The 23,774-nt window shown below is 42.7% G+C and overlaps 2 protein-coding genes across 2 annotated transcripts; both read left to right on the top strand.

The window, feature by feature from the left end:
* Nucleotides 1-1,579: 1,579 nt before the first annotated feature.
* On the top strand, nucleotides 1,580-16,023 carry LOC139542072 (serine--tRNA ligase, cytoplasmic-like). Its single transcript, XM_071347079.1, has 11 exons — nucleotides 1,580-1,795; nucleotides 5,085-5,155; nucleotides 5,341-5,421; nucleotides 5,542-5,700; nucleotides 5,854-5,997; nucleotides 6,118-6,273; nucleotides 8,604-8,825; nucleotides 9,040-9,169; nucleotides 14,449-14,606; nucleotides 14,739-14,868; nucleotides 15,101-16,023. Exons 1-11 carry the CDS (start codon nucleotides 1,660-1,662, stop codon nucleotides 15,253-15,255), a joined length of 1,542 nt encoding a protein of 513 aa, XP_071203180.1. The 5' UTR covers nucleotides 1,580-1,659; the 3' UTR covers nucleotides 15,256-16,023.
* Nucleotides 16,024-16,183: 160 nt separating this feature from the next.
* Nucleotides 16,184-23,179, top strand: LOC139542071 (PTB domain-containing engulfment adapter protein 1-like). The gene is made up of 8 exons (XM_071347078.1): nucleotides 16,184-16,254; nucleotides 16,394-16,486; nucleotides 16,652-16,723; nucleotides 18,576-18,674; nucleotides 18,897-19,034; nucleotides 19,148-19,255; nucleotides 20,430-20,489; nucleotides 23,027-23,179. The coding sequence occupies exons 2-8, from the start codon at nucleotides 16,439-16,441 to the stop codon at nucleotides 23,027-23,029; spliced, it is 528 nt and encodes a 175-aa protein (XP_071203179.1). The 5' UTR covers nucleotides 16,184-16,254; nucleotides 16,394-16,438; the 3' UTR covers nucleotides 23,030-23,179.
* Nucleotides 23,180-23,774: the final 595 nt, after the last annotated feature.

Raw genomic sequence — 23,774 nt, 5'->3', positions numbered from 1 at the left:
TAGTCAATTTACACACAGCACTGACACACACATTTACTCCACCAGACATGCCACAAGGGGTATTTTCACAGTCCCCGGGTCCAGAACAAATTCAAGGAAACATACAGTATTATACAGAGCCATGAGTGCACAGAACTCCCTTCCATCTTATATAGCGCAAGTGAACAGCAAACATGTTTTAAAAAAACAAATAAAGCAACACCTCCTGGCGCAACGCCTCTCCCCCATGTGACCTACTTGTTGTGTGTATGTACTGACATGTATGTGTAACTGATAGATGCACACACACACTACATGTTAATGTTTAAAAATAACTTTTGGGGTGTAATGTATTTTGTTATGTGTCGGATCCCAATAAGACTAGCTATTGCCGTTGGCTAATGGGGATCCTAATAAATCAAATCAAATACAGTTGTTCTCAACATGTTATTTATGTTTTCCCCATCTAGGCTGATGGATTTGTGCAGAAACTGCCGAATGGGTTCAGGTGGGTGTTGACAGTTATCCTGACCTTGCCTTTCTGCCAAATAAACCTGTCTGTTCCCCCAGCCTCCTCTACCATAGCAAAGAGAAGACAACATGTTAAGCTTGTATTAATTAGGATGTCATAATGTGAAAGGTCATATACTTGACCAGAAAAAAAGTTGGGAGTTTCATCTCCCAGTTGAATGTGGGTCTTTCCACAGTACTATTAGTATTTTTTTTCTATCCAAATCTACTAATTATATGCATATTCTAGCTTTTGGGCCTGAGTAGCAGGCAGTTTACTCTGGGCACCTTATTCATCCAAGCTACTCAATACTGCCCCCCAGTCCCAAAGAAGTTAAAGGGTCAATGTGATATTTCATTTTTGTTATTTTTTATAAATTTGCTAAACATTCTAAAATACAGTTTTTGCTTTGTCATTATGGGGTATTGTGTGTAGATTGATGAGGGAACATTTTTTTGTTGAAGCACCTTTGGCAGTGATTACAGACTATTTTCAGGTCTTTCCAGAGATGTTTGTGATAAGTTTAGTCCGGTCTCTGCCACTCAAGGGCATTCAGAGACATGTCCCAATGACACTCCTGCGTTGTCTTGGCTGTCTGCTTCAGGCTGTTGTCCTGTTAATTTTAATACATTTGCAAACATTTCTAAAAACCTTTCTTTTTTATTAAACGTAAAAAAAAAAAAAAAAAATACAATGATAACTTAACATGTCAAAAAAGTCAAGGGGTCTGAATACTTTCCGAATGCACTGGATATTATTCAGCTTGTGCAATCTGTGTGTCTCTTCATTGGCCTGGGCTAATGTTTATTTGAATTCAAGACCAGACTGATCTCAATTTGTCAGTGTCAGAGCAGCCACTCATTTTGGTCATTTGTGTCATATTAAAAAAGATTCAGCTAATGTCTTCTGTCATGTAATAGTATTTTTTCATTATTTTTTATTTGTTTTCATCAATAATTTATTGCCTTTTCTTGTTGGTACAATACAATTGCCCATTGATAGAAATTCTATAGCTTTTGAATGAGTTATCCACATTGCAAGGTTTCGTAATGCGGGCTTTTATTTTGAAGGTTTGCATTACCATACGAATGTGACGTCATCATTTGGGCTTCTTGCAGAATACTACTAGTCCGGTTAAATCATTGCAGTTGAGGAAGCTTAGTATCAGCATGGTGCTCGATTTGGACCAATTTAGAGCCGATAAAGGCGGTGATCCTGAAGTAATCAGAGAGACGCAAAGGAAAAGGTTCAAAGACGTGTCACTTGTGGATAAACTGGTACACGTAGACACAGAATGGAGAAAATGTAAGTTCCGCCTTCTAACTAGCTATTTGCATTCATTTAATCGGATGCCTGTTGGTGTCCAAATTGCTTGCTAATTTCGTGCATTAATAAGCGGTACTCAAAAGCCGACCTTGTAGTCACCCAAACAGAAATGGACAAATTCAAGCATGATACGCCAGTTCACGTTTTTAGATCTAGCTAGTTCACTTAATATTCTCAGCTAAAGCCTAACTAGTTGGTAGCCTGTGCTAGCTAGGTAGCTAACTAGTTTAGCTAGCTGTGCTAGCCACCTGGGATACAACCAACAATCTCCTTTTAACTAGGCATATCTGACATGTAGGTGATTCATGTTTAACAAAGCTAGCTAACTAACAATGTATGGTTTAGTAGTTGAACTATCGAAAAACTCAAACGATACGTCCTCCTATTCACACTGACTGTACAATCTGACGCAATCCCCACCCGGTATGTGTAAAACCGATAGGCATCTAAATCTCCCACAGATGTTATTGGGACGAGATGTAAAATTACGTTGATGCAGATTTGACTGAGTTTTAACATGTAGACTACTCAGCTACATTGTTATGGTATGGTGGTCGCTTTAAGGCCAGGCACCACAGGCTAATAGGGATTTGTTTTTCTTTACTTGTTTTTTGTTTTTCATCAGACTGAAACTTTACTAGTTGAAAGTATACAATAATATCTTGTATTTATGTATTCTAAGTTTTATTTCAAAATTAAAATATGCAAATTAGGCAAACCCGCCTTTAAATATGCGCTAATTTGCATAATATGAGAATTTGTTTTAAGACATTGCTTCAAGGCAGAATGTTTTTGTTTTGTGATAAGACACTCAATTGTCAGACTTACAGATCAGTTTATAAAAATATTGTAATTTCATGGAATTATTTAAAAAAAACACTGATGGATGCATATTTTGCAAATATTTACACAAAATTACACTTAAAATCAAAATGACACAAGATATGTGTGTGTATATAGATACACATACGTATGTGTGTGTGTGTGTATACACACACACACACACACACGTGTGTATAAAAAATTAACGCCTCTGTAAAAGTCTGACTAAGACCTAAGAACCTGTGTGGAATAATGTGACTGTCTTTTGAAGACTGAAGGTGTCATTTTGAGAAAATGGCCTATTAAAAATAGGCTAATATGCAGTTTTGTGCAAATTCTCATATCACTTTGCCAAATTTGTATGGCTGTTGAAATGTGTTAATTAATCAGCAATGCCTGCCCCATATGTAAGGCCCTCTTTGAGTTGTTGCTGGTGTCGCTTTACTTTCTTGACTGTGTCATGTGACATGCGCCTACGCTTGGCACACTCCATTGAAGCAGCATCAGCTCTCACAACTCCTCTCTGATTGCTTCCAGTGTCACCAAAGTGCTGTCAAGCCACAATTTGTTCATCACATTTGATGTAGCAGTGGCTCCCTCATTGAACGTGGCTACTGCCAGTATGGCTGCTCCGTCAATGCAGCTTTTGCCCACGAAGACAGTTTTGGGGCATCACGACCATATTACAGAGTTCAGACATTCATTTGCATTCTGGGTTCCTTCGTGCTACATTCTTTTGAGGAAGTTATCATTTGACATCCTATGATATACAGGTACCATTTTCTGTGCAACCTCTATTAAAAAATGTATGCCCTTCAAGGTTTTTGACAGGGTGGATCTTCATCATTTTCTAGGGCTCGCTGGTACCAGCACAAATGCACACACCTATCCCGTAGTTGGAAGGGAATCCTCTCTTGTGGATACATGAATGTCTATGATGGTATCCTCCTTCAGAAACTCTGCTCTGTCTGGGTCTATATCTGTGTATGCTCTTCTAATTATCTTTGCAGCACTTTCCATTTACTGTAGCCCTCTGAATCTGCAACTAAAGTGGGGTACTTATGTATGTCAACATTAGTCATAACTGCAGGACTAAATATCAGCATGTTACCCTATGTAAATATTAGCATATTTACTTTATGTAAAGCAAATTTCTCACTAATCACATTAGGCTACAGCCCTATGACACTGTTGGCCAATGTGACAGTCTCACTGTATAGTTATGTTTTCCTGTCACTCGGTTTTATTCACTTTGAATACATTTAGCTGGAGCAAGGAAATAAATATTATTTATACACAGCAAGTCACCTGACAATGGGCTACTCTCCCTTTTTATTTACCTGTCATTCTCCTGTCATGTCTCTGATATGAGCTGAGACGCAAGGAAGGAATCCCTAGGACTTTGCTTATTTTCTTAAGAGCGGCGCATAACCAAGTCCAAGTTCGTGGGCTAGATGAACCATCCTCACATTTTTATCAAATGCCACATCTCCCCTGGAGCACTCCTGCAGCCTGGTCAGAATTACAGAATCCCTGGTTGGTGGGGTATATGGTGATTTCCAGTCCAGTGTTTAGACACTTAGGGCAAATCAAATCATGTACAAATTGGTTTATTTGTGACGTGGAATAAAAGCCACTGTTGGCTGGCTGCTGTCTGGTTGATCGCTGCTAGTTGTCATCCTCATCTCAACTAATTTGCGCCTGGATGCGCTGTCGCCGGTTACCTCCTTTTCCCCTACATGTATTGCCACTGCCTCGATCAGGCATTTTTATTTATTTATTTTCACAGCTTTTCTCGCATTGGCTAACAGATCGCCTATTTTTATTCACATACTGTAGGTATATTTTTCAAGATTCTATCTTTTTTTTCTTCTCTTTACGTGGATTCCTCGCGGGAGATATTTTCAAACAAGGAAGTGCTGCGCGGCACGTGAGGCATTTTAACCAATCAGGTTGTCGGTAAGGGCCTTACCGCCAGTCACCGATCGGATGTCAGGATATTACTCCTCTTTAAGCACAAAGCACTACGCCTAGAAAGGATATAGCCATGTATGGACTAGCTAATGATATATCCCGGAAAACAAGCTTTTGAATGATATATGTAATTCAACATGGAGAGTTTTAAAAATAGCGTTTGAAGTTCTACATGAAACATGCTATCAAGAACGACATTCATGGTACGTCTGGTTGACGGAGTTGGGATACAATGATACAAATAAAGTGTTTGTTTTTTTTGTACATTTTATTACAGTATGGAAGTTATAGTTACAAAATATCCCAAAATCTGAAAATGTACAAATGGAAGCAAAATCCCAATTTTTGCCTGTAGTGTCTGGCCTTAATGTCTCCTGTCAGTGTCACTAACGTCAATGTCAGCTACCTGCCATGACACACACCATTTATTGATGCATGTAATGTCGACCCTTGTCTTTTCAATGCTCACCAGGTCGTTTTACTGCCGACAACCTCAACAAGGCGAAGAATTTATGCAGCAAAACCGTTGGAGAGAAAATGAAGGTATAGGGGACATCCTGTGATGCTGGTGAACAATCCAGCCACCCCTCAGTTGTTTACATAACCTAATGTTACATGGCTACCTGTTCCCCCCCCCCTCATTCTGAAAGCATGTCATGTTCTATTATATGTGCAGATAGTGTTTCTTTCTAACCGTTCACCCTGTTCCTGGGCTTTTCTGTATACAGAAGAAAGAGCCAATTGGGGAGGATGATTCTCTCCCAGGCGACGCCCAGAACTTGGAGGCCCTAACAGCAGACACACTAGCGGTAGGTCAACTCGCTAGCTAGCACTTCATCGGAATGCTGATTGGCGTCTTTATGGAAGACTCTATTGGACTTGTGGGTGCCATACCATGAGTATTTTTCATTTCTCTTTCCTCCCTCTAGCCCCTCACGGTCACCCAGATCAAGAAGGTCCGTCTGCTTGTGGATGAGGCCGTGCAGAAATCTGACAGTGAGAGGGTAAAGCTGGAGGAGGAGCGCTTTCAATACCTGCGAGAGATCGGAAACCTCTTGCATCCGTCTGTGCCCATAAGTAATGATGAGGTGGGTGTCAAGGAATTGTAATTCCCATCACCAGCAATAAGGAGGTGGATGGAAGTAAACACTAAGTCCGCTGTCTCTGTCTCATGCATTTTGTTTTGCCTCTTTTTGTTTACTTTTCTACTCTCTAATTTCCCTTCGCTATCTCCCTGGCAGGATGCTGATAACAAAGTGGAGCGCACTTGGGGAGACTGTACTGTGCAGAAGAAGTATTCCCACGTGGACCTGGTAGTCATGATCGATGGCTACGACGGAGAGAAAGGAGCTATAGTGGCAGGGAGCCGTGGCTACTTCCTCAAGGCAAGTTCTTAGTCACACACTGTCACGTAGCCAATACTCACAGGCCCGATTCAAACCAGGTGTAATTCCATTCAACTATGATCGTTATCCTTACTGACTCTTCCCTTTTTCTGTTTTTAGGGGCCACTAGTTTTCCTGGAGCAGGCATTGATCAACTATGCTCTGCGGATGCTCCACAGCAAGAGCTACCAAATGCTCTACACCCCCTTCTTCATGAGGAAAGAAGTCATGCAGGAGGTGGCCCAGCTCAGCCAGTTTGATGATGAACTTTACAAGGTATGATGTATTTCAAATTAATCTTCCTTCCATTTCTATTGCAGGATAGGGCTGATGTAAAAAAAAAAATCATGGCTCTTAACTTTAATGTTTACACAAAGATGTAGATTTGATGTTCATTTTGTTAGAGAGCATCTAGTCATCGCAGCAGTGGGTGGCGCAGCAGTGGGTGGCTCAGGGCTACTCATTTCTCTTAAGTGGAGATTTTTGCTTTTATCTCTCACCTCATATCCTCATTTGAGTTCCACTCAAGCTTATCAGTGTTGCTAACTATTGCCCACCAGGTGCCCTTGGAGTTCCTCAATGAGCTGATTTCCTGACGATGGCTCACCGCTCGTCATACTTGGCAACTTCAACCTCCCGAAGTCTGCCTTAGATTCACTTCTTTCCAACTGTATTTCCCCTCTTTGCCTCTTGACCCCGCCCTTTCCCAAAAAGGAGGAATATTAAACTTCCCGGAGGACTGATCATCCTTCCATTCTCTACCTTCTCTTCTTCTGTATGTGCTGCTAAAGCCACTTTCTATCACTCTAAATTTCAAGCTTCTGCCTCTAACCCTAGGAAACTCTTTTCCACTTTCTCCTCCCTCCATAATCCTCCACCCCCTCCCTCTCTGCGGACGACTTTGTCAACCACGTTGAAAAGAAGGTTGATGACATCTGCTCCTCATTCACTCAGCCTGTTGAGTCCATTGGTCCCACTCACACAGAATTACGCTATGTCTTGACTTCTTTCTTCCCTCTCTCTCCATATGAAATCCTGCGACTAGTGAGGTCTGGTCGCTCGACCCCATCCTCTCTTCGCCAGACGATCTCTTGAGACCTTCTCACTTCCCTCATCAACTCATCTCTGACTACTGACTGTGTCCCCTCTGACTTCAAAATGACCCGAGTCGCTCCCCTCAAGAAACCAACACTCAACTCCTCTGACGTCAACTATAGAACTTTTTTCCTTTCTTTCCAAACACTTGAGCGTGCGGTCTCTGACCAGTTCTGTCGCTATCTTTCTCAGAATGATCTTCTTGACCCTAACCAGTCAGGCTTAAAGACGGGTCACTCAAGCAAGACTGCTCTTCTTTGTGTCACGGAGGCTCTCCGCACTGCCAAAGCTGACTCACTCTCTCCTCTGTTCGCATGTCCTAGATCTATCCGCTGCCTTCGATGCCATGAACCATCAGATCCTCCTCCCCACCCTCTCAGAGTTGGGCGTCTCAGGCTCTGCACACACTTGGATTGCCTTCTACCTGGTAAGAGAGGGCTGTCCAGGCTCTTACCAGGTGACGTGGAGAGGATCGGTGTCTGCACCACACTCTCACGACTGGTGTCCCCCTGGGCTCCGTTCTAGGCCCTCTATACATCAGTCACTCGGCTCAATACTATGTGGATGACACTCGACTACTTTTCTCCTTCTGACACCCAGGTGGCAACATGCTTCTCTGTGTGCCTGGCAGATATCTCAGCTTAAATGTCAGCCCAAAACCTCAAGCTCAATATCGAGAAGATGGAGCTGCTCATCTTCTCGGAAGGCCTGCCCGCTCAAAGACCTTTCCATCACGGTTGACAACTCCATGGTCCCCCCCTCCTCCCAGAATGCAAAGAACCTTGGCGTGACCCTGGACAACACCATGTCATTCTCTGCAAGCGTCAAAGCAGTGACTCGCTCCTGCAGGTTCATGCTCTAAAACATCCGTAGAGTACGACCCTGCCTCATATCTGGACTACTCACTGTTGGCTGGGCTCCCCGCTTGTACCATGAAACCCCTGCAACTTATCCAGAACGCTGTAGCCCACCTGGTTCAACCCTTCTGAGTTTTCCCATGTTACCCCACTCCTCCACTGGCTTCCATTCGAAGCTCACATCCACTACAAGACCATGGTACTTGCCTACAGAGCTGCAAGAGGAACTGCCCCTCCCTACCTTCAGGCTATGCTCAAACCCTACACTCCAACCCGAGGACTCCAACTCTCACCCCTACGGGAGAGCAGCTCCCGCTCAGCCCAGTCAAAGCTTTTCTCTGTCCTGGCACCTTAATGGTGGAACCAGATTCCCCCTGAAGCTAAAACAGTCTCTGACCATCTCCCGAAAACATCTGAAACCCTACCTCTTCAAAGAGTTAAATATACTTAAATCCCACAGCCTCACCCCACCCCCTTTTATTTAGGATGATTTTATTTACTGTGATGTGTGGTTGGCCCACTTAGCACAGTAATCTTAAGATAGCTAACTGTAAGTCGCTCTGGATAAGAGTGTCTGTTAAATGACAAAAGTAAAATATGCTAATGTTTTTTTTTATTATTTACTCTGTGCCCTCCCTGCTTGTCGTCTCTCAGGTGATTGGGAAGAGCAGTGAGAAGTCTGAGGACACGGCCATTGACGAGAAGTATCTGATTGCTACCTCGGAGCAGCCTATTGCAGCCTTCTTGAGAGACGAGTGGCTGAAGCCAGAGGAGCTGCCCATTCGCTACGCCGGCCTCTCCACCTGCTTCAGACAGGAAGTGGGCTCCCACGGCCGTGACACCCGCGGCATCTTCAGGGTGCACCAGTTTGAGAAGGTCAGTGGACATGGGTGTGTCATGGTCAATGCAGAAAAGGCCACAGCTTTGTTGGAGTACATTGCATTTTATAGGCCTAATTGAAGAAGGAAGGTCCTGTTATTGATCATTTCAAGCGATAGACATTTTTCAGAGGAGAACATTGTTTTTTTTATAGGGCCTCAGGGCCTCAGCTAGTGATTGCCAAATACTAATCAACACTCTCTCCATTCAGATTGAGCAGTTTGTATTTGCCTCTCCTCATGACAACAAGTCCTGGGAGATGATGGATGAGATGATTGGAACTGCTGAGGAGTTCTACCAGACACTAGGGATCCCCTACCGCATCGTCAACATAGTCTCAGGTAGGTGCTACAGATAGTTCCACCCAACACACCTGGTCCTCTCTGGGACGGAGACGTAATGATCACTGGCCAATTCCATACGAGTTTGGCCAAAAGATATGTTTTGAATCTTTCTGAAATTTAAATCCATAGATGTCCTTTGGGGGAAGGATGCCTAGCAGATCTTTTGAAGTCTGTATCCAAAATGATTATTGAGAAATAATTGTTTAAAGTTTGGAAATGTGACATTTTGACCATTCCCAGGGCTTTTGTGAGACACTACAACAATGAGTCTGTAGATGCTACAAAGCCAGTCATTTGAAACCTTACCGTCTCCACTGAAATATACAGTGCCTTCGGAAAGAATTCAGACCCCTTAACTTTTTCCACATTGTTATAAAATTGATTCAATATTTGTTTCTTCTTCTCAATCTACATACAATACCCTATAATGACAAAGCGAAGACAGGTTTTTAGAAACTGTTCATTTATTTAAAAAACATACCTTATTCAGACCCTTTGCTATGAAACTTGAAATTGAGCTCAGGTGCATCCTGTTGCAAATGATCATCCTGGAGATGTATCTACAACTTGATTGGAGTCCACCTGTGTTAAATTCAATGGATTGGACATGATTTGGAAAGGCACACACCTGTCTATATAAGGTCCCACAGTTGACGGTGCATGTCAGAGCAAAAACCAAGTCATGAGGTTGAAGGAATTGTCCGTAGAGCTCCGAGACAGGATTGTGTCAAGGTGCAGATCTGGGGAAGGGTATCAAAATGTCGGCAGCATTGAAGGTCCCCAAGAACACAGTGGCATCCATCATTCTTAAATGGAATAAGTTTGGAACCACCAAGACTCTTCCTAGAGCTGGCCACCCGGCCAAACTGAGCAATCGGGGGAGAAGGGCCTTGGTCAGGGAGGTGACCAAGAACGATATTCACCCTGACAGATGGAAAACACTGGTGCTTATGCTCCCAGGTGATATTTATTAACAACGTTTCAACCCTTAGGTCTTCATTAGGCATCCATATCCCAGGTGGGGGTGGAAGGTCCTATACAGTGCCTTGCAAAAGTATTCATCCCCCTTGGCGTTTTTCATATTTTGTTGCATTACAACCTGTAATTTCAGTAGATTTTTATTTGGATTTCATGTAATGGACATACACAAAAGTCCAAATTAGTAAAGTGAAACATTTGTTTAAAAATATTTAAAAAATCCAGAAAAATGGTGCGTGCATATGTATTCACCCCCTTTTCTATGAAGCCCCTAAATAAGATCTGGTGCAACCAATTACCTTCAGAAGTCACCTAATTAGTTGAAGTCCACCTGTGTGCAATCTATTTAAGTGTCACATGATCTCTCTCTCTCTGTGTGTATTGGGGTAAACCGTGGGGTGTTGGGTTGAGAGTGCAGAGATTGACAGGGAGGCTTTAGTCAGAAAAACAACTTTGCTTAAGACAGAAAATAAATGTATCAAAGGTTTTGCTCGGTCTTCCTTCTCTCTCTTAACTGGTGTCCGTCTCTCTCCCTTCTCTCCCGTGGTGTGTCATCGTGCTCCTTTTATTTAGCCTCCACGGCTGGTTGGCATTTTCCTCTAATTAGCTGTCTGTGTCGATGCCCAGGTCCCGTATTCCCAGCAGGAGGGAGCCAACATCGCCTAACGTACCTCCCCTCTTACCATCCCCCGGGGTAGACCTCCGTGTGTGTGTATATATATATACACACACACACATCTTAGCTTAAAAAATCACAACTTTGAACATCACACGGAGCACCATTAAATCCATTATTAAAAAATGGAAAGAATATGGCACCACAACAAACCTGCCAAGAGGGCCTCCCACCAAAACTCACAGACCAGGCAAGGAGGGCATTAATCAGTGGCAACAAAGAGACCAAAGATAACCCTGAAGGAGATGCAAAGCTCCACAGTGGAGATTGGAGTATCTGTACATAGGACCACTTTAAGCCGTATGTTACGCACGCCTCTGAAGAGGGAACGCAACACCCTGCTACAACTCAACTCCCCGTGAAGTAAAAGAGGTATGGGACTGTAGGTGTGAGAAAGGACGACAAAAGGCAGAATTGACCGTTTACTAGGATTTTATTCCTTTATACGGTAATATGGGGAAAAGGGGCTGGACGGAACCAAAGCAAAGAAAGTAAATGTCAAAGCCCCCCCCCCCCCCCCCCCCTCCTATCTAACCTGCCTACCCACTACTTACCTAACTTAGCACCACCTGGTGCCCTAACCAAAATACAGGGAGTGGTCCGCCCAGGTCTTACCTAGTGTGCCTAGACAGTGAATATACTACGGGTATATGTATGCCCGCGGGCCTCTTGCCTAAGCCCTCCCTAGGTGCCCCCCCCCTGGGAACAAAATGAAACAGAATAACAAACAATTACTCAAACAAACTAAGAAACGAAGGACATCAAATAAGCTCTATCTGATAATGCAACAAATTAACACAGTACATACCAAATCGCTTTCTGATAAATAACCAACACTATATAACCCTCAGCTCCCTGAAAAACAACCAACACAGCTCTCGGCAATTGAATTCCCTATATCACAATCAAACTCTCTGCATTCTCTCTCAGCAAAAATTTCTCTTCCCTCTGAACAACAGAACACTGGCTTTTATAGCTTCAGAAGGCATTGGTAACTGGAGACAGCTGCGTCCTGAAGAGGGGGCGGGGTCAGCTCTCCAATCATCAATTGGGGCCGACCAATCAGCTGCTTGGGAAGAATTCAGGAAGCCATCTCCTGAAACACACACACTCAAATACAAACTACAACACAGAAACTGGGGAACGTAACACCGTACACTCCACAGAGCTGGGCATTACGGAAGAGTGGCCAGAAAAAAATAAGCAAACACGTTTGGTGTTCGCCAAAAGGCATGTGGGAAACTCCCCAAACATATGGAAGAAGGTACTCTGGTCAGATGAGAATAAATTGAGCTTTTTGGCCATCAAGGAAAACACTACGTCTGGTGCAAACCCAACACCTCATCACCCCGAGAATACCTTCCCCACAGTGAAGCATGCTGATTGCAGCATCATGCTGTGTGTTTTTCATCGGCAGGGACTGGGAAACTGGTCAGAATTGAAGGAATGATGGATGGCGCTAAATACAGGCAAATTCTTGAGGGAAACCTGTTTGTCTTCCAGAGATTTGAGACTGGGATGGAGGTTCACCTTCCAGCAGGACAATGACCTACGCATACTGCTAAAGCAACACTTGAGTGGTTTAAGGGGAAACATTTACATTTCTTGGAATGGCCTAGTCAAAGCCCAGACCTCAATCCAACTGAGAATCTGTGGTATGACTTAACCCATCCAACTTGAAGGAGCTGGAGCAGTTTTGCCTTAAAGAATGGGCAAAAATCTCAGTGGCTAGATGTGCCAAGCTTATAGAGACATACACCAAGAGACTTGCAGCTGTAATTGCTGCAAAAGGTGGCTCTACAAAGCATTGCCTTTGGGTGGTGAATAGTTAGGCAACAAAATAAGAAAAATGCCAAGGGGGTGAATACATTCGCAAGCCACTGTATATGGGGGCAGTACTCTGTTAAGAGAATTATGTTCTCAATGTTCATAAACTGAACTTCAATTAAAAAACTCGGAGTGTTACCAAGAATTTGTAAGGTTCTTGTTGAAATGAAACAGAGGCCAGTCTACAATAGTCAGAATGTTTATTTACGAGAGCTCTCCTTATCATTTCCTGTACATTGGTTTATTTACCTCTCATTTCGTCATAAATGTCCCTCTCAGACAATATAGTACTTCTCCTACTCATACATTGCCTGCCACCTGTTATACAATCTACTACAAGCCCAAGGTCTCTCCCCTCCCTGGGTGGGGAGACTTCCTCCCCTGTTATCAGTTTCACAGTGGTCACAAGTTGTCTGCCACAGTTCCTTGTCTACCAACAGTCCCTCTTTCTTATGGACAAACATTCTCCATCATTATACAGAGACAGAGTAGAATTCTGTTAGTTATAGTTCTACGTTAAATGTATACATCATTTAGTCATTATTCATGAAATTCATAACATACTCAGTGACATCACCTTCCTGAAACAGGATGTAAAATAAAATGTGAACATAGTTTCTTGGTCAGGGAGGTGACCAAGAACCCGATGGTCACTCTGACAGATCTCCAGAGTTCCTCTGTGGAGATGGGATAACCTTCAAGGAAGAAAACCATCTCTGCAGCACTCCACCAATCAGGCCTTTATGGTAGTGGCCAGATGGAAGCCAATCTTCAGTAAAAGGCACAGGACAGCCTGCTTGAATTTTGCCAAAAGGCACTTAAAGGTCTATCACACCATGAGAAACAAGTTTCTCTGGTTTGATGAAACCAAGATTGAACTCTTTTGCCTGAATGTCAAGTGTCACGTCTGGAGGAAACCTGGCACCATCCCTACGGTGAAGCATGGTGGTGGCAGCTTCATGCTGTGGGGATGTTTTTCAGCGGCAGGGATTAGGAGTCTAGTCAGGATCGAGGGGAAAGATGAACTGAGCAAAGTACACAGATCCTTGATTTAAAACCTGCTCCAGAATGCTCAGGACCTCAGACTCGGGCAAATGATCACCTTCCAACAGGACAACCCTAAGCACACAGCCAAGACAATGCAGGAGTAGCTTCGGGGCAAGTCTCTGAATGTCCTTGAGTGGCCCAGCCAGAGCCTGGACTTAAACCTGATCGAACATCTCTGGAGAGACCTGAAAATAGCTGTGCAGTGACGCTCCCCATCCAACCTGACAGAGCTTGAGAGGATCTGCAGAGAAGAATGGAAGAAACTCCCCAAATACAGGTGTGCCAAGCTTGTAGCGTCATATCCAAGAATACTCAAGGCTGTAATCACTGCTAAAGGTACTTCAACAAAGTACTAAGTAAAAGGTCTGAATAGTTATGTATATTTGCTATTTAATTTTTTTTTGCTTTGTCATTACGGGTTATTGTGTGTAGACTAAGGGGGGGAACTGTTTTGTCCATTTTAGAATAAGGCTAAACTAACAAAATGTGGAAAAATTCAAGGGGTCTGAATTCTTTCCGAACACGCTAAAAGTAATGTTTGATCAATAATAGTTTCTTTACCCACTCATGACAATAACCATAACTTTTATGAGTTAACTTGATGTTCAATAATAACCTTCACATTTATCCTGCGTGATTTACATTTGACACAACGGACATTTCCCATGGGAGAAGTTTTAGAGTGTCTTACTAGCCACGTTTTCTAGCTGGTCTGTCTGAGCCTTGGTGTCTGTCTGCTCCCACCCAGGTGCTCTGAACCATGCAGCCAGTAAGAAGCTGGACTTGGAGGCCTGGTTCCCAGGGTCCTCAGCCTTCAGAGAGCTGGTCTCCTGCTCCAACTGTTTAGACTACCAGGCTCGTCGGCTGCGTATCCGCTACGGACAGACCAAAAAGATGATGGACAAGGTGAGAGTACCCAGGCTTTCCATAGAAAACCCTCCCATTTATAAAGTTAATAGTTCTGGATTTGCTTCCATAATCAAAGTCACATTTGAGTGGCTTTGAACCAGTTCACATGACTCTGCCTGTGTTCTTTAGGCCGACTATGTGCATATGCTCAACGCGACCATGTGTGCCACCACACGTGTAATGTGTGCTATCCTGGAGACGTACCAGACAGAAGAAGGTATCATTATTCCAGAGGTACTCCGGAACTTCATGCCTCCAGGTGAGTCACATTTTTTTCACATTTTTTTTACAGGTTTTGTGAAGGGGCGTGCAATACGTGTGCCATATGCATGGAAGGTAGTGAGAAGAAACAACCTTTCATGATCGCAGAGTACTTAAACATGTATAGATTTGCCTCTATGCGTATTTGATGACTAGTATTGCCATGAAAGCCGTTTGTGTGTGTATACTGAATGTGTACACCTTCATTCCTATTCTATACATTTTCTTAGGTATGACAGAGATGCTGAAGTTTGTAAAGCCTGCCCCTATTGATGTGGAGATGTCCAAGAAGCAGAAGAAACAGCAGGATGGAGGGAAGAAGAAGCAGGGAAGTGGAGACCAGCTCCAGAACCAAGTGGAGAACATGTCTGTCAACGATTCCTAGACCCCATCATCCCCATTCTTACACTCCCTTCACTCTCACCACATCTGAAAATGGACTGCTCCATCCTATCACCAATACATCTATCTCATTGTGCTCTGGGTCTAGTGACCAGTCTGTCACTCTCCTCTCCCAGAGACAAGGTTCAGCCTTAAACAGACAGTTGTTATCATGACCCCTTTTCTACTGTATGAACAGAATATATACTGAAAGGGAAAGGCCAAAGTATTGCTAGTTAGTGGGAAAGGGGCTGCTAACAGCTTTGGGTCAATAGTAATGTTAGGTCTGCTGCATGCAATTATCTTAACTGTAAGATCCAAACAATATCAAGTCTGAACTCTAGAATTCTGTGAAATTTCGTTTGAGGCTCGTTAATGCAAAATGTTTTCAAAGTAAGGTGACGTGAACAATCAATCAACGTCTTGAGTCGGGCACAGCCGTGTGTGTGTGTGTGTAGGATGCTTTTAGTTATACAGTTGCTTTGAAGTTCTTAACTACATTTTAATTGTCTGAATGAATATCACCATAAATCACACAACTATCCTCTGTAAATTCAGAAGGGCTGGGGTCATGAGACATCTGGACTCTGTCTTGTTTGGGCTTTTTGTGACACACTGCTCTCCCCAAACTCAATAGGAGTTTTCCAACATTGTTGCTTGAGATCATTTGCTTCTAGTGCTTGTCAGGATAATACGATGTCTGTATGTACTCGCGTAAGACAAGGCATTGATGAAGTGGCACCACTGTAACAATAAATAATATGAAAAATGATTTTCCTAGTGTATTTTTCCCAATGATATGAAATGTCAGTGACTGCAAAAGGTTGCGGTTGATATCGCTATCAGATAGTATCTTGACTCTGAACTGAAGGACAGCAGATGAAGAGCAATAAGGAAGAATTTCATTTTGGTTAGTCATTAACCCCGCTAGACTTTACACCCAAAGCAAGCTCGCCACCTGAAGTCGTATAACTACAACCGTGTGGATAGTTACTGAAAAAAGGTAAGACCACAAATTTACCACAGTTTTGAAATTGAGTAAAGGGGCCTTACATGTAATTTACACCCAGGCATCATGAGAACCAGTTGATTTAGTGGTGTAATATCCTGAAATACTACACTTGAATTGTTTGTTTTTCCAGGAGCACATCCCTGTCATAGCCGGATTCATTTTTTTCAGTGTAAAGATGAGTGATATCTCTGACGATGATAATGAGATCTCTTTCGCAGTTAAAGTAAGTGCACACTAACATCAAGGCAGCATGAATAGTGTTATATTCATCAATATATTTCCTAATATAATACATATTAGGGACGATATTGTTGTTATGGCTTAGGGGGACCATTAGATTTTGTGAATGTTATTGCCCTCTGTGACGGTCTCTCTTGGTCTTCATAAGTTTCTGGGGCGTGTTGCGGTGGTCCGTTCTGAGGGCATGCAGATCCTGAATGAGGCTGTTCAGAGCCTGAAGGTAAACATCCATAACAGCTGTCCCAGCCATTTCTCTCTGCCTAATGTTAGACAGTTGACAATGGGTGCGTTCAGCAGGACTCAACGTTTTGGAATGTTCCGATAGAAATATGCTACGTAGAACAATCATTCCTTTCTGACATGTAGAATAAGGAATCACATTGGCTCTATTCGTAGCATTTCTATATAAACTTCCCTTTTTCAGGACCCTGTCAAAGATCATTTGTAAAAATCCAAATAACTTCACAGATCTTAATTGTAATGGGTTTAAACACTGTTTCCCATGCTTGTTCAATAAACCATGAACAAATAATGAACATGCACCTGTGGAACGGTCGTTAAGACACTAACAGCTTACAGGTGGTAGGCAATTAAGGTCACAGTTATGAAAAATTAGGACACTAAAGAGGCCTTTCTACTGACTCTAAAAAACACCAAAAGAAAGATGCCCAGGGTCCCTGCTCATCTGCGTGAACGTGCCTTAGGCATGCTACAAGGAGGCATTAGGACTGTAGATGTGGCCAGGGCAATAAAATTGCAATGTCCATACTGTGAGACGCCTAAGACAGCGCTACAGGGAGACAGGACAGACAGCTGATCGTCCTCGCAGTGGCAGACCACGTGTAACAACACCTGCACAGTATCGGTACATTCAAACATAACACCTGCGGGACAGGTACAGTATGGCAACAACTGCCCGAGTTACACCAGGAACGCACAATCCCTCCATCAGTGCTCAGACTGTTCGCAATAGGCTGAGAGAGGCTGGACTGAGAGCTTGTAGGCCTGTTGTAAGGCAGGTCCTCACCAGACATAACCGGCAACAACGTTGCCTATGGGCACAAACCAACTGTCGCTGGACCAGACGGGACTGGCAAAAAGTGCTCTTCACTGACGAGTCGCGGTTTTGTCTCACCAGGGGTGATGGTCGGAGTCGCATTTATTGTCGAAGGAATGAGCGTTACACCGAGGCCTGTACTCTGGAGAGGGATCGATTTGGAGGTGGAGGGTCCGTCATGGTCTGGGGCAGTGTGTCACAGCATCATCGGACTGAGCTTGTTGTCATTGCAGGCAATCTCAACGCTGTGCGCTATAGGGAAGACAGGCTCATCCTGACATGACCTTCCAGCATGACAATGCCACCAGTCATACTGCTCGTTCTGTGGCGTGATTTCCTGCAAGACAGGATTGTCAGTGGTCTGCCGTGGCCCGCGAAGAGCCCGGAACTCAACCCCATTGAGCACGTCTGGGACCTGTTGGATTGGAGGGTGAGGGCTAGGGCCATTCCCCCCAGAAATGTCTTGCAGGTGCCTTGGTGGAAGAGTGGGGTAACATCTCACAGCAAGTACTGGCAAATCTGGTGCAGTCCATGAGGAGGAGATGCACTGCAGTACTTAATGCAGCTGGTGGCCACACCAGATACTGACTGTTACTTTTGATTTTGACCCCCCCTTTGTTGAGGGACACATTATTCCATTTCTGTTAGTCACATGTCTGTGGAACTTGCTCAGTTTATGTCTCAGTTGTTGAATCTTATGTTCATACAAATATTTACACATGTTAAGTTTGCTGAAAATAAATGCAGTTGACAGTGAGAGGACGTTTCAAGTTTCAACAATGTTTGACTACTGAATGTAGCCGAGGTGTGCCCTTGAAGTATGACTTTACAAAGTGTGATTGATTGGTTTTGTAAGTAGATGCAACATTTTCAAGGCACATAAAACACATTTCAATCATATCAGCATTTGTAACTAACATGGTTTCAATGAACTGTTTTTTGTTTTAAAGATCATATTAATTGAAATACTCTAAATCAGTGGGTGCTCAAGTCCCTGTCCTTTGCCCTCCATTAGATGCCTGACAAAGAGTCAACAGAAAAGCTGCAGAAGAAGAACAAGGTGTCTTTGTTTTTGTCCATGAGCGGGATTGACATTTTGGAGCACAAAACCAAGGTGAGAGCCTAAGGTCCAACTCCAACGGAAGATGTGGGGGGAACTGCTTCAGTATGATGAAATCTAAAAAGGTTAACAGAAATATATGGGCCCCTTACATGTTTATGGGTTTCTATACTGCTGCATTACACAACACCTGCACACTCCTCTCCTTCCTCTTCCAAGAATCGTTCTTTCTCCTCCTATTATCATGCATTCTCACTCCCCTCTTGTCTTTTCCAGTTCATGCTGTACACATGCCCCCTCTCCTCCGTGTCCTTCTGTGCAGTCATCCCGACCACACCCAAAGTCTTTGGCTTTGTGGCCAAACACCCAGCTGCAGACATGTACCACTGTTATCTGTTCCAGAGCAAGAAATTTGTGAGTACAGTGCAATCATTCAATCTTGATTTTAGGGTACATCACTAAAAACACATCTAAGGGTTTTAAGTTGCCAATCTCTACCTTTTCTATTTTCTTGCGCCTCTCCTCAGTCTCAGCTGCTGGTGTCCATTATCGGAGATGCATTTCGGGCCACAAAGAGAGAGGCAAGCCTCAGAGGAGGCGGACGGGATCTGATTGTGGAGGCACTGAGGCACAAGGTTGGATTAAAGTGATTTACAGTGCGTTTGGAAAGTATTCAGACCCCTTTACTTTTTTCACAGTTTGTTACAACTTTATTCCAAAATGGATGAAATCGTTTTTTCCCTCATCAATTTACACACACTACCCAATAATGACAAAGCAAAAACTGGTTGGGATTGTGCCAGGTTTCCTCCAGACGTGACACTTGGCATTCAGGCCAAAGAGTTCAATCTTGGTTTCATCAGACCAGAGAATCTTGTTTCTCATGGTGTGATAGTCCTTTAGGTGCCTTTTGGCAAACTCCAAGTGGGCTGTCATGTGCTTTTTACTGAGGAGTGGCTTCTATCTGGCCACTCTACCATAAAGGCCTGATTGGTGGAGGGCTGCAGAGATGGTTGTCCTTCTGGAAGGTTCTCCCATCTTCACAGAGGAACTCTAGAGCTCTGTCAGCGTGACCTTTGGGTTCTTGTTCACATCCCTGCCCAAGGCCCTTCTCCCCCAATTGCTCAGTTTGGCCGGGTGGCCAGCTCTAGGAAGAGTCTTGGTGGTTCCAAACTTCTTCCATTTAAGAATGATGGATGCCACTGTGTTCTTGGGGACCTTCAATGCTGCAGAATTGTTTTGGTACCCTTCCCCAGTTCTGTGCCTCAACACAATCGTGTCTCGGAGCTCTACGGACAATTCCTTCGACCTCATGGCTTGGTTTTTGCTCTGACATGCACTGTCAACTGTGGGACCATATATAGACAGGTGTGTGTCTTTCCAAATCATGTCCAATCAATTTAATTTACTACAGGTGGACTCCAGTAAAGTTGTAGAAACAACTCAAGGATGATCAATGGAAACAGGATGCACCTGAGCTCAATTTCGAGACTCATAGCAAAGGGTCTGAATACTTATGTAAATACGTTTTTGCAAAATGTCTAAACCTGTTTTCGCTTTGTCATTATGGGGTATTGTGTGTACATTGAGTATTTTTTATTTTTTTATTATTCTAGAATAAGGCTGTAACTTAACGAAATGTGGAAAAAGTCAAGGGGTCTGAATACTTTCCGAATGCACTGTAGTTGGTTTAAAACTAATAACAGTTTTGTGGTTGTGTCAACTGTTTATGGGTTCTTGTGTTTTGCATTGTATGGTGTAATTCACAATTTAATATTTCTAACTACTTTTCTGCCCTTTTTCTTTTAGAATAAAGTCCTGCAGAGGGAGAATGCCGAGCTGAGGATGAGACTCAGTGCATCCGGAGATGTGAGTGAGGAAGCTGTAGCCCCCACACACCCACATACACACACATCTTCCATTGTTTTTTGTAAATAAGGTCTGTGTGGCTAGGTTACTTTCTAAATGTAATCCTTTACTAGTTACCTGACCAAAATTGTTATCAGCAACGTCATTTATGGATTACCCAAACTCAGTAAAGTAATCTGATTACTTTCCCTTTAAGAGGCAATAGAAGAACACAACAATTATGTTGCATTTTACTTTATGGGTTATGTAAGCTTCTAACCCATAGATTTCAATACAAATAATAATACGATTAGGTTATATATTTGCATGAGAAACCAGTCAGATTTCCACTCATTCCTATTAATTAAATACCCCCTGATCTTCAAGAATAGGAAATATAGATGAATCAAATTGTTTTACCTGAGCATAACCCAAAAACAAAGGACTTCTTAGCCTACTCTATTGTTAATGTATTTTTTTGTCATGGAGGACTGATTAGGCTCATTGTTTTAATTTGAAAAATAAATGCTGCTCTCATTGAATGGTATGTTTTGAGCACTATCGAAAGTGCTATTTGCGTGCGAAAAAATGAATGCCATATGTTACATTTGCTAAAGGCCTTTTGTTTACATTTTTGTTGGTGACATTGATGTCTTGAAAATGTGCAGCTGTTTACATGGCCACGGGAAGATGTTTTGGGTTGGGTTTTTCTCTGCTTTCTCCAAATAAATAAATAAATAATATACAGTGCATTTGGAAAGTATTCAGACCGCTTCACTTTTTCGATATTTTGTTACGTTACAGCCTTATTCTAAAATGGATGGAAATATTTTGTTTTACTCATCAATGTACACACTACCTCATTATGACAAAGCGAAAACAGGTTTTTAAATTGTTTTGCAAAAAAAAAGAAATACCTTATGTACATAAGTATTCAAACCCTTTGCTATGAGACTTGAAATTGAGCTCAGGTGCATCCTGTTTCCATTGATCATCCTTTAGCTGTTTCTACAACTTGATTAGAGTGAACCTGTGGTAAATTCAATTGATTGGACATGATTTGGAAATGCACACACCTGCCTATATAAGGTCCCACAGTTGACAGTGCATGTCAGAGCAAAAACCAAAGCCACGAGGTCGAAGGAATTGTCCGTAGAACTCCACAGGGAGTTTAGAAGGGAGGAACTCCCTCAAACATTTATTCCAAAGGCTGGGATCCGCACTATGCAGGGGTTGCAAGAGCATGTTTTTCACTGGCTGTCCACTGGTCGCAAAAACAATGATTGATAGGCAGCTTAAACCATTATTTGGTTAAAATACACCTAGACATTTGTGAACAGCCATCTACAACAACCACGATCCATTAGGCCCAAATAAATGAGAGAGCAGCATAATTCACATCATTCCGCTATATGAGTATACCAAACATTAGGAACACCTTCCTAATATTGAGTTGCACACCCAGCCTCAGTTCGTCAGGACATGGACTCTACAAGGTGTTGAAAGCGTTCCACAAGGATGCTGGCCCATGTTGACTCCAATGCTTCCCACAGTTGTGTCAAGTTGTTGATACACAGGAAACTGTTCAGTGTGAAAAACCCAGCAGTGTTGCAGTTGTTGACACAAACCGGTGCACCTGGCACGTACTACCATACCCCATTAGAAAGCACTTAAGTATTTTGTCTTGCCCATTCATCCTCTGAATGGTACACATACACAAAACCTTCTTTAACCTGTTTCCTCACCCTTCATCTACACTGATTGAAGTGGATTTAACAAGTGACATCAGTAAGGGATCCTAGCTTTCACTTGGATTCACCTGGTCAGTCTGTCATGGAAAGAGTAAGTGTTCTTCATGTTTCGCACACTTGTCTGTAAATATCAAGTGATATCCTTGTCGCCTGCAGAGTACACCACTGCTGTCGTCCTTACTTCCAAGCATTTATTCAAGTTGGATGTATAGGCTAATCTTTGGATGCCAACAGCATTCGCACCACATTGGAATACATAATGTAGCTTGACTTGTAGCCTACAAAAGCCTATTCCTGCTCTTTTCCCGTGATCTATCAAACGCTCACTCAGGCGGAACAAACTTAAACTTGTTCTTTTTTTTTTTTTTATGCTGATTTCAATGTCATAAAGATTTTTTTCACAAACACCCTTTCTGAATTTAAAAGTAATCTGATTACAATATTTTTGCTGGTAATGTATTAGAGTTCTTTTTTTTGTAATCAGTTACATGTAACTAACTCCCCAACCCTGTGTGTAACATGGCATGATGGAGAAGAAGTCTCCTATGCCATGCCAACTCTGCTCTCTGTGCTTTTTATCACAGGGGACAGACGGGGCTGCTAGAACCACAAACAGACATCAAATTGCCCTCACAAGGTCCCAAAAAAAGCAAACAGAAGCATAGAAATTCTCACACTTAGACATGTATCCTCACAAAAGTGAGTACTTTTACTTATAGCAGCAATACAGCTATGCTGTCATCACACCCAAACTGAATTCTGTTTCAGATCTAATATTAACAATGATGTATTTGTCATCTTTTCCAGTAACGTTTCACTGCAGTGATGACACAGCGCCTCTACTGAGAACACAGGAACTGAACATGACAGATGTTTGAAGAGGAATGGCCATGTCAAATGCATGTTGATGATACACGACTCTAACTAAACTATAATGTCTGAATAAAACAATGACCAATAGCTAGATATGTTCGAGTCTTTCTTTAATATACTTTTATATTCCAAGGATCGTGCCGTTTCTCTGGACATTTAGTCAATGGATATAGATTACATTCAAAACATTATTTTTGTTATGTAGGCATGTGCAAAACTGAAACTTCTAACAATATAAAGAAAGAATACTTGCAAGCAGGCACATTTTCCTCAGGAAATGTACCTTTAAGAACTGTTTCAAGCGCCCATTGGAATGAATCAGAGCGCAACACAATCGTTTGTGGTAAGGTGAAAGCAACCGACTATAGACGAGAGTCAAGGAGTGAAGTCAGGGAGGTGCATCTGCGACAAGCGAAAGTCGTACACTAATGTGGTTTCAACAGCAAGACTCAGTGCAACATCGCAGGGTTGTCATTGTTCATAAAATGTGTTCTTCATGTCTAAATGAACGTCTCAAACCCCCCATATCACACATTCACAAACGGAAAATATATGTGTGTACATTGTACAATCAATCGGTGAGAGAGTGCCTCATATCACATGCATTTGTACATATCCACTGTATACATGAATTGTGCAAAGTTGGTTCCTGTTTCAGTCACGTCTTTGGTCATGTTCAGGT

This window comes from Salvelinus alpinus, chromosome 17, assembly GCF_045679555.1.
Source record: "Salvelinus alpinus chromosome 17, SLU_Salpinus.1, whole genome shotgun sequence".
Taxonomy (NCBI): Eukaryota; Metazoa; Chordata; class Actinopteri; order Salmoniformes; family Salmonidae; genus Salvelinus; species Salvelinus alpinus.
Note: the sequence above shows the minus strand (reverse complement) of the source record. Positions and strands in the feature narration are given on the sequence as shown.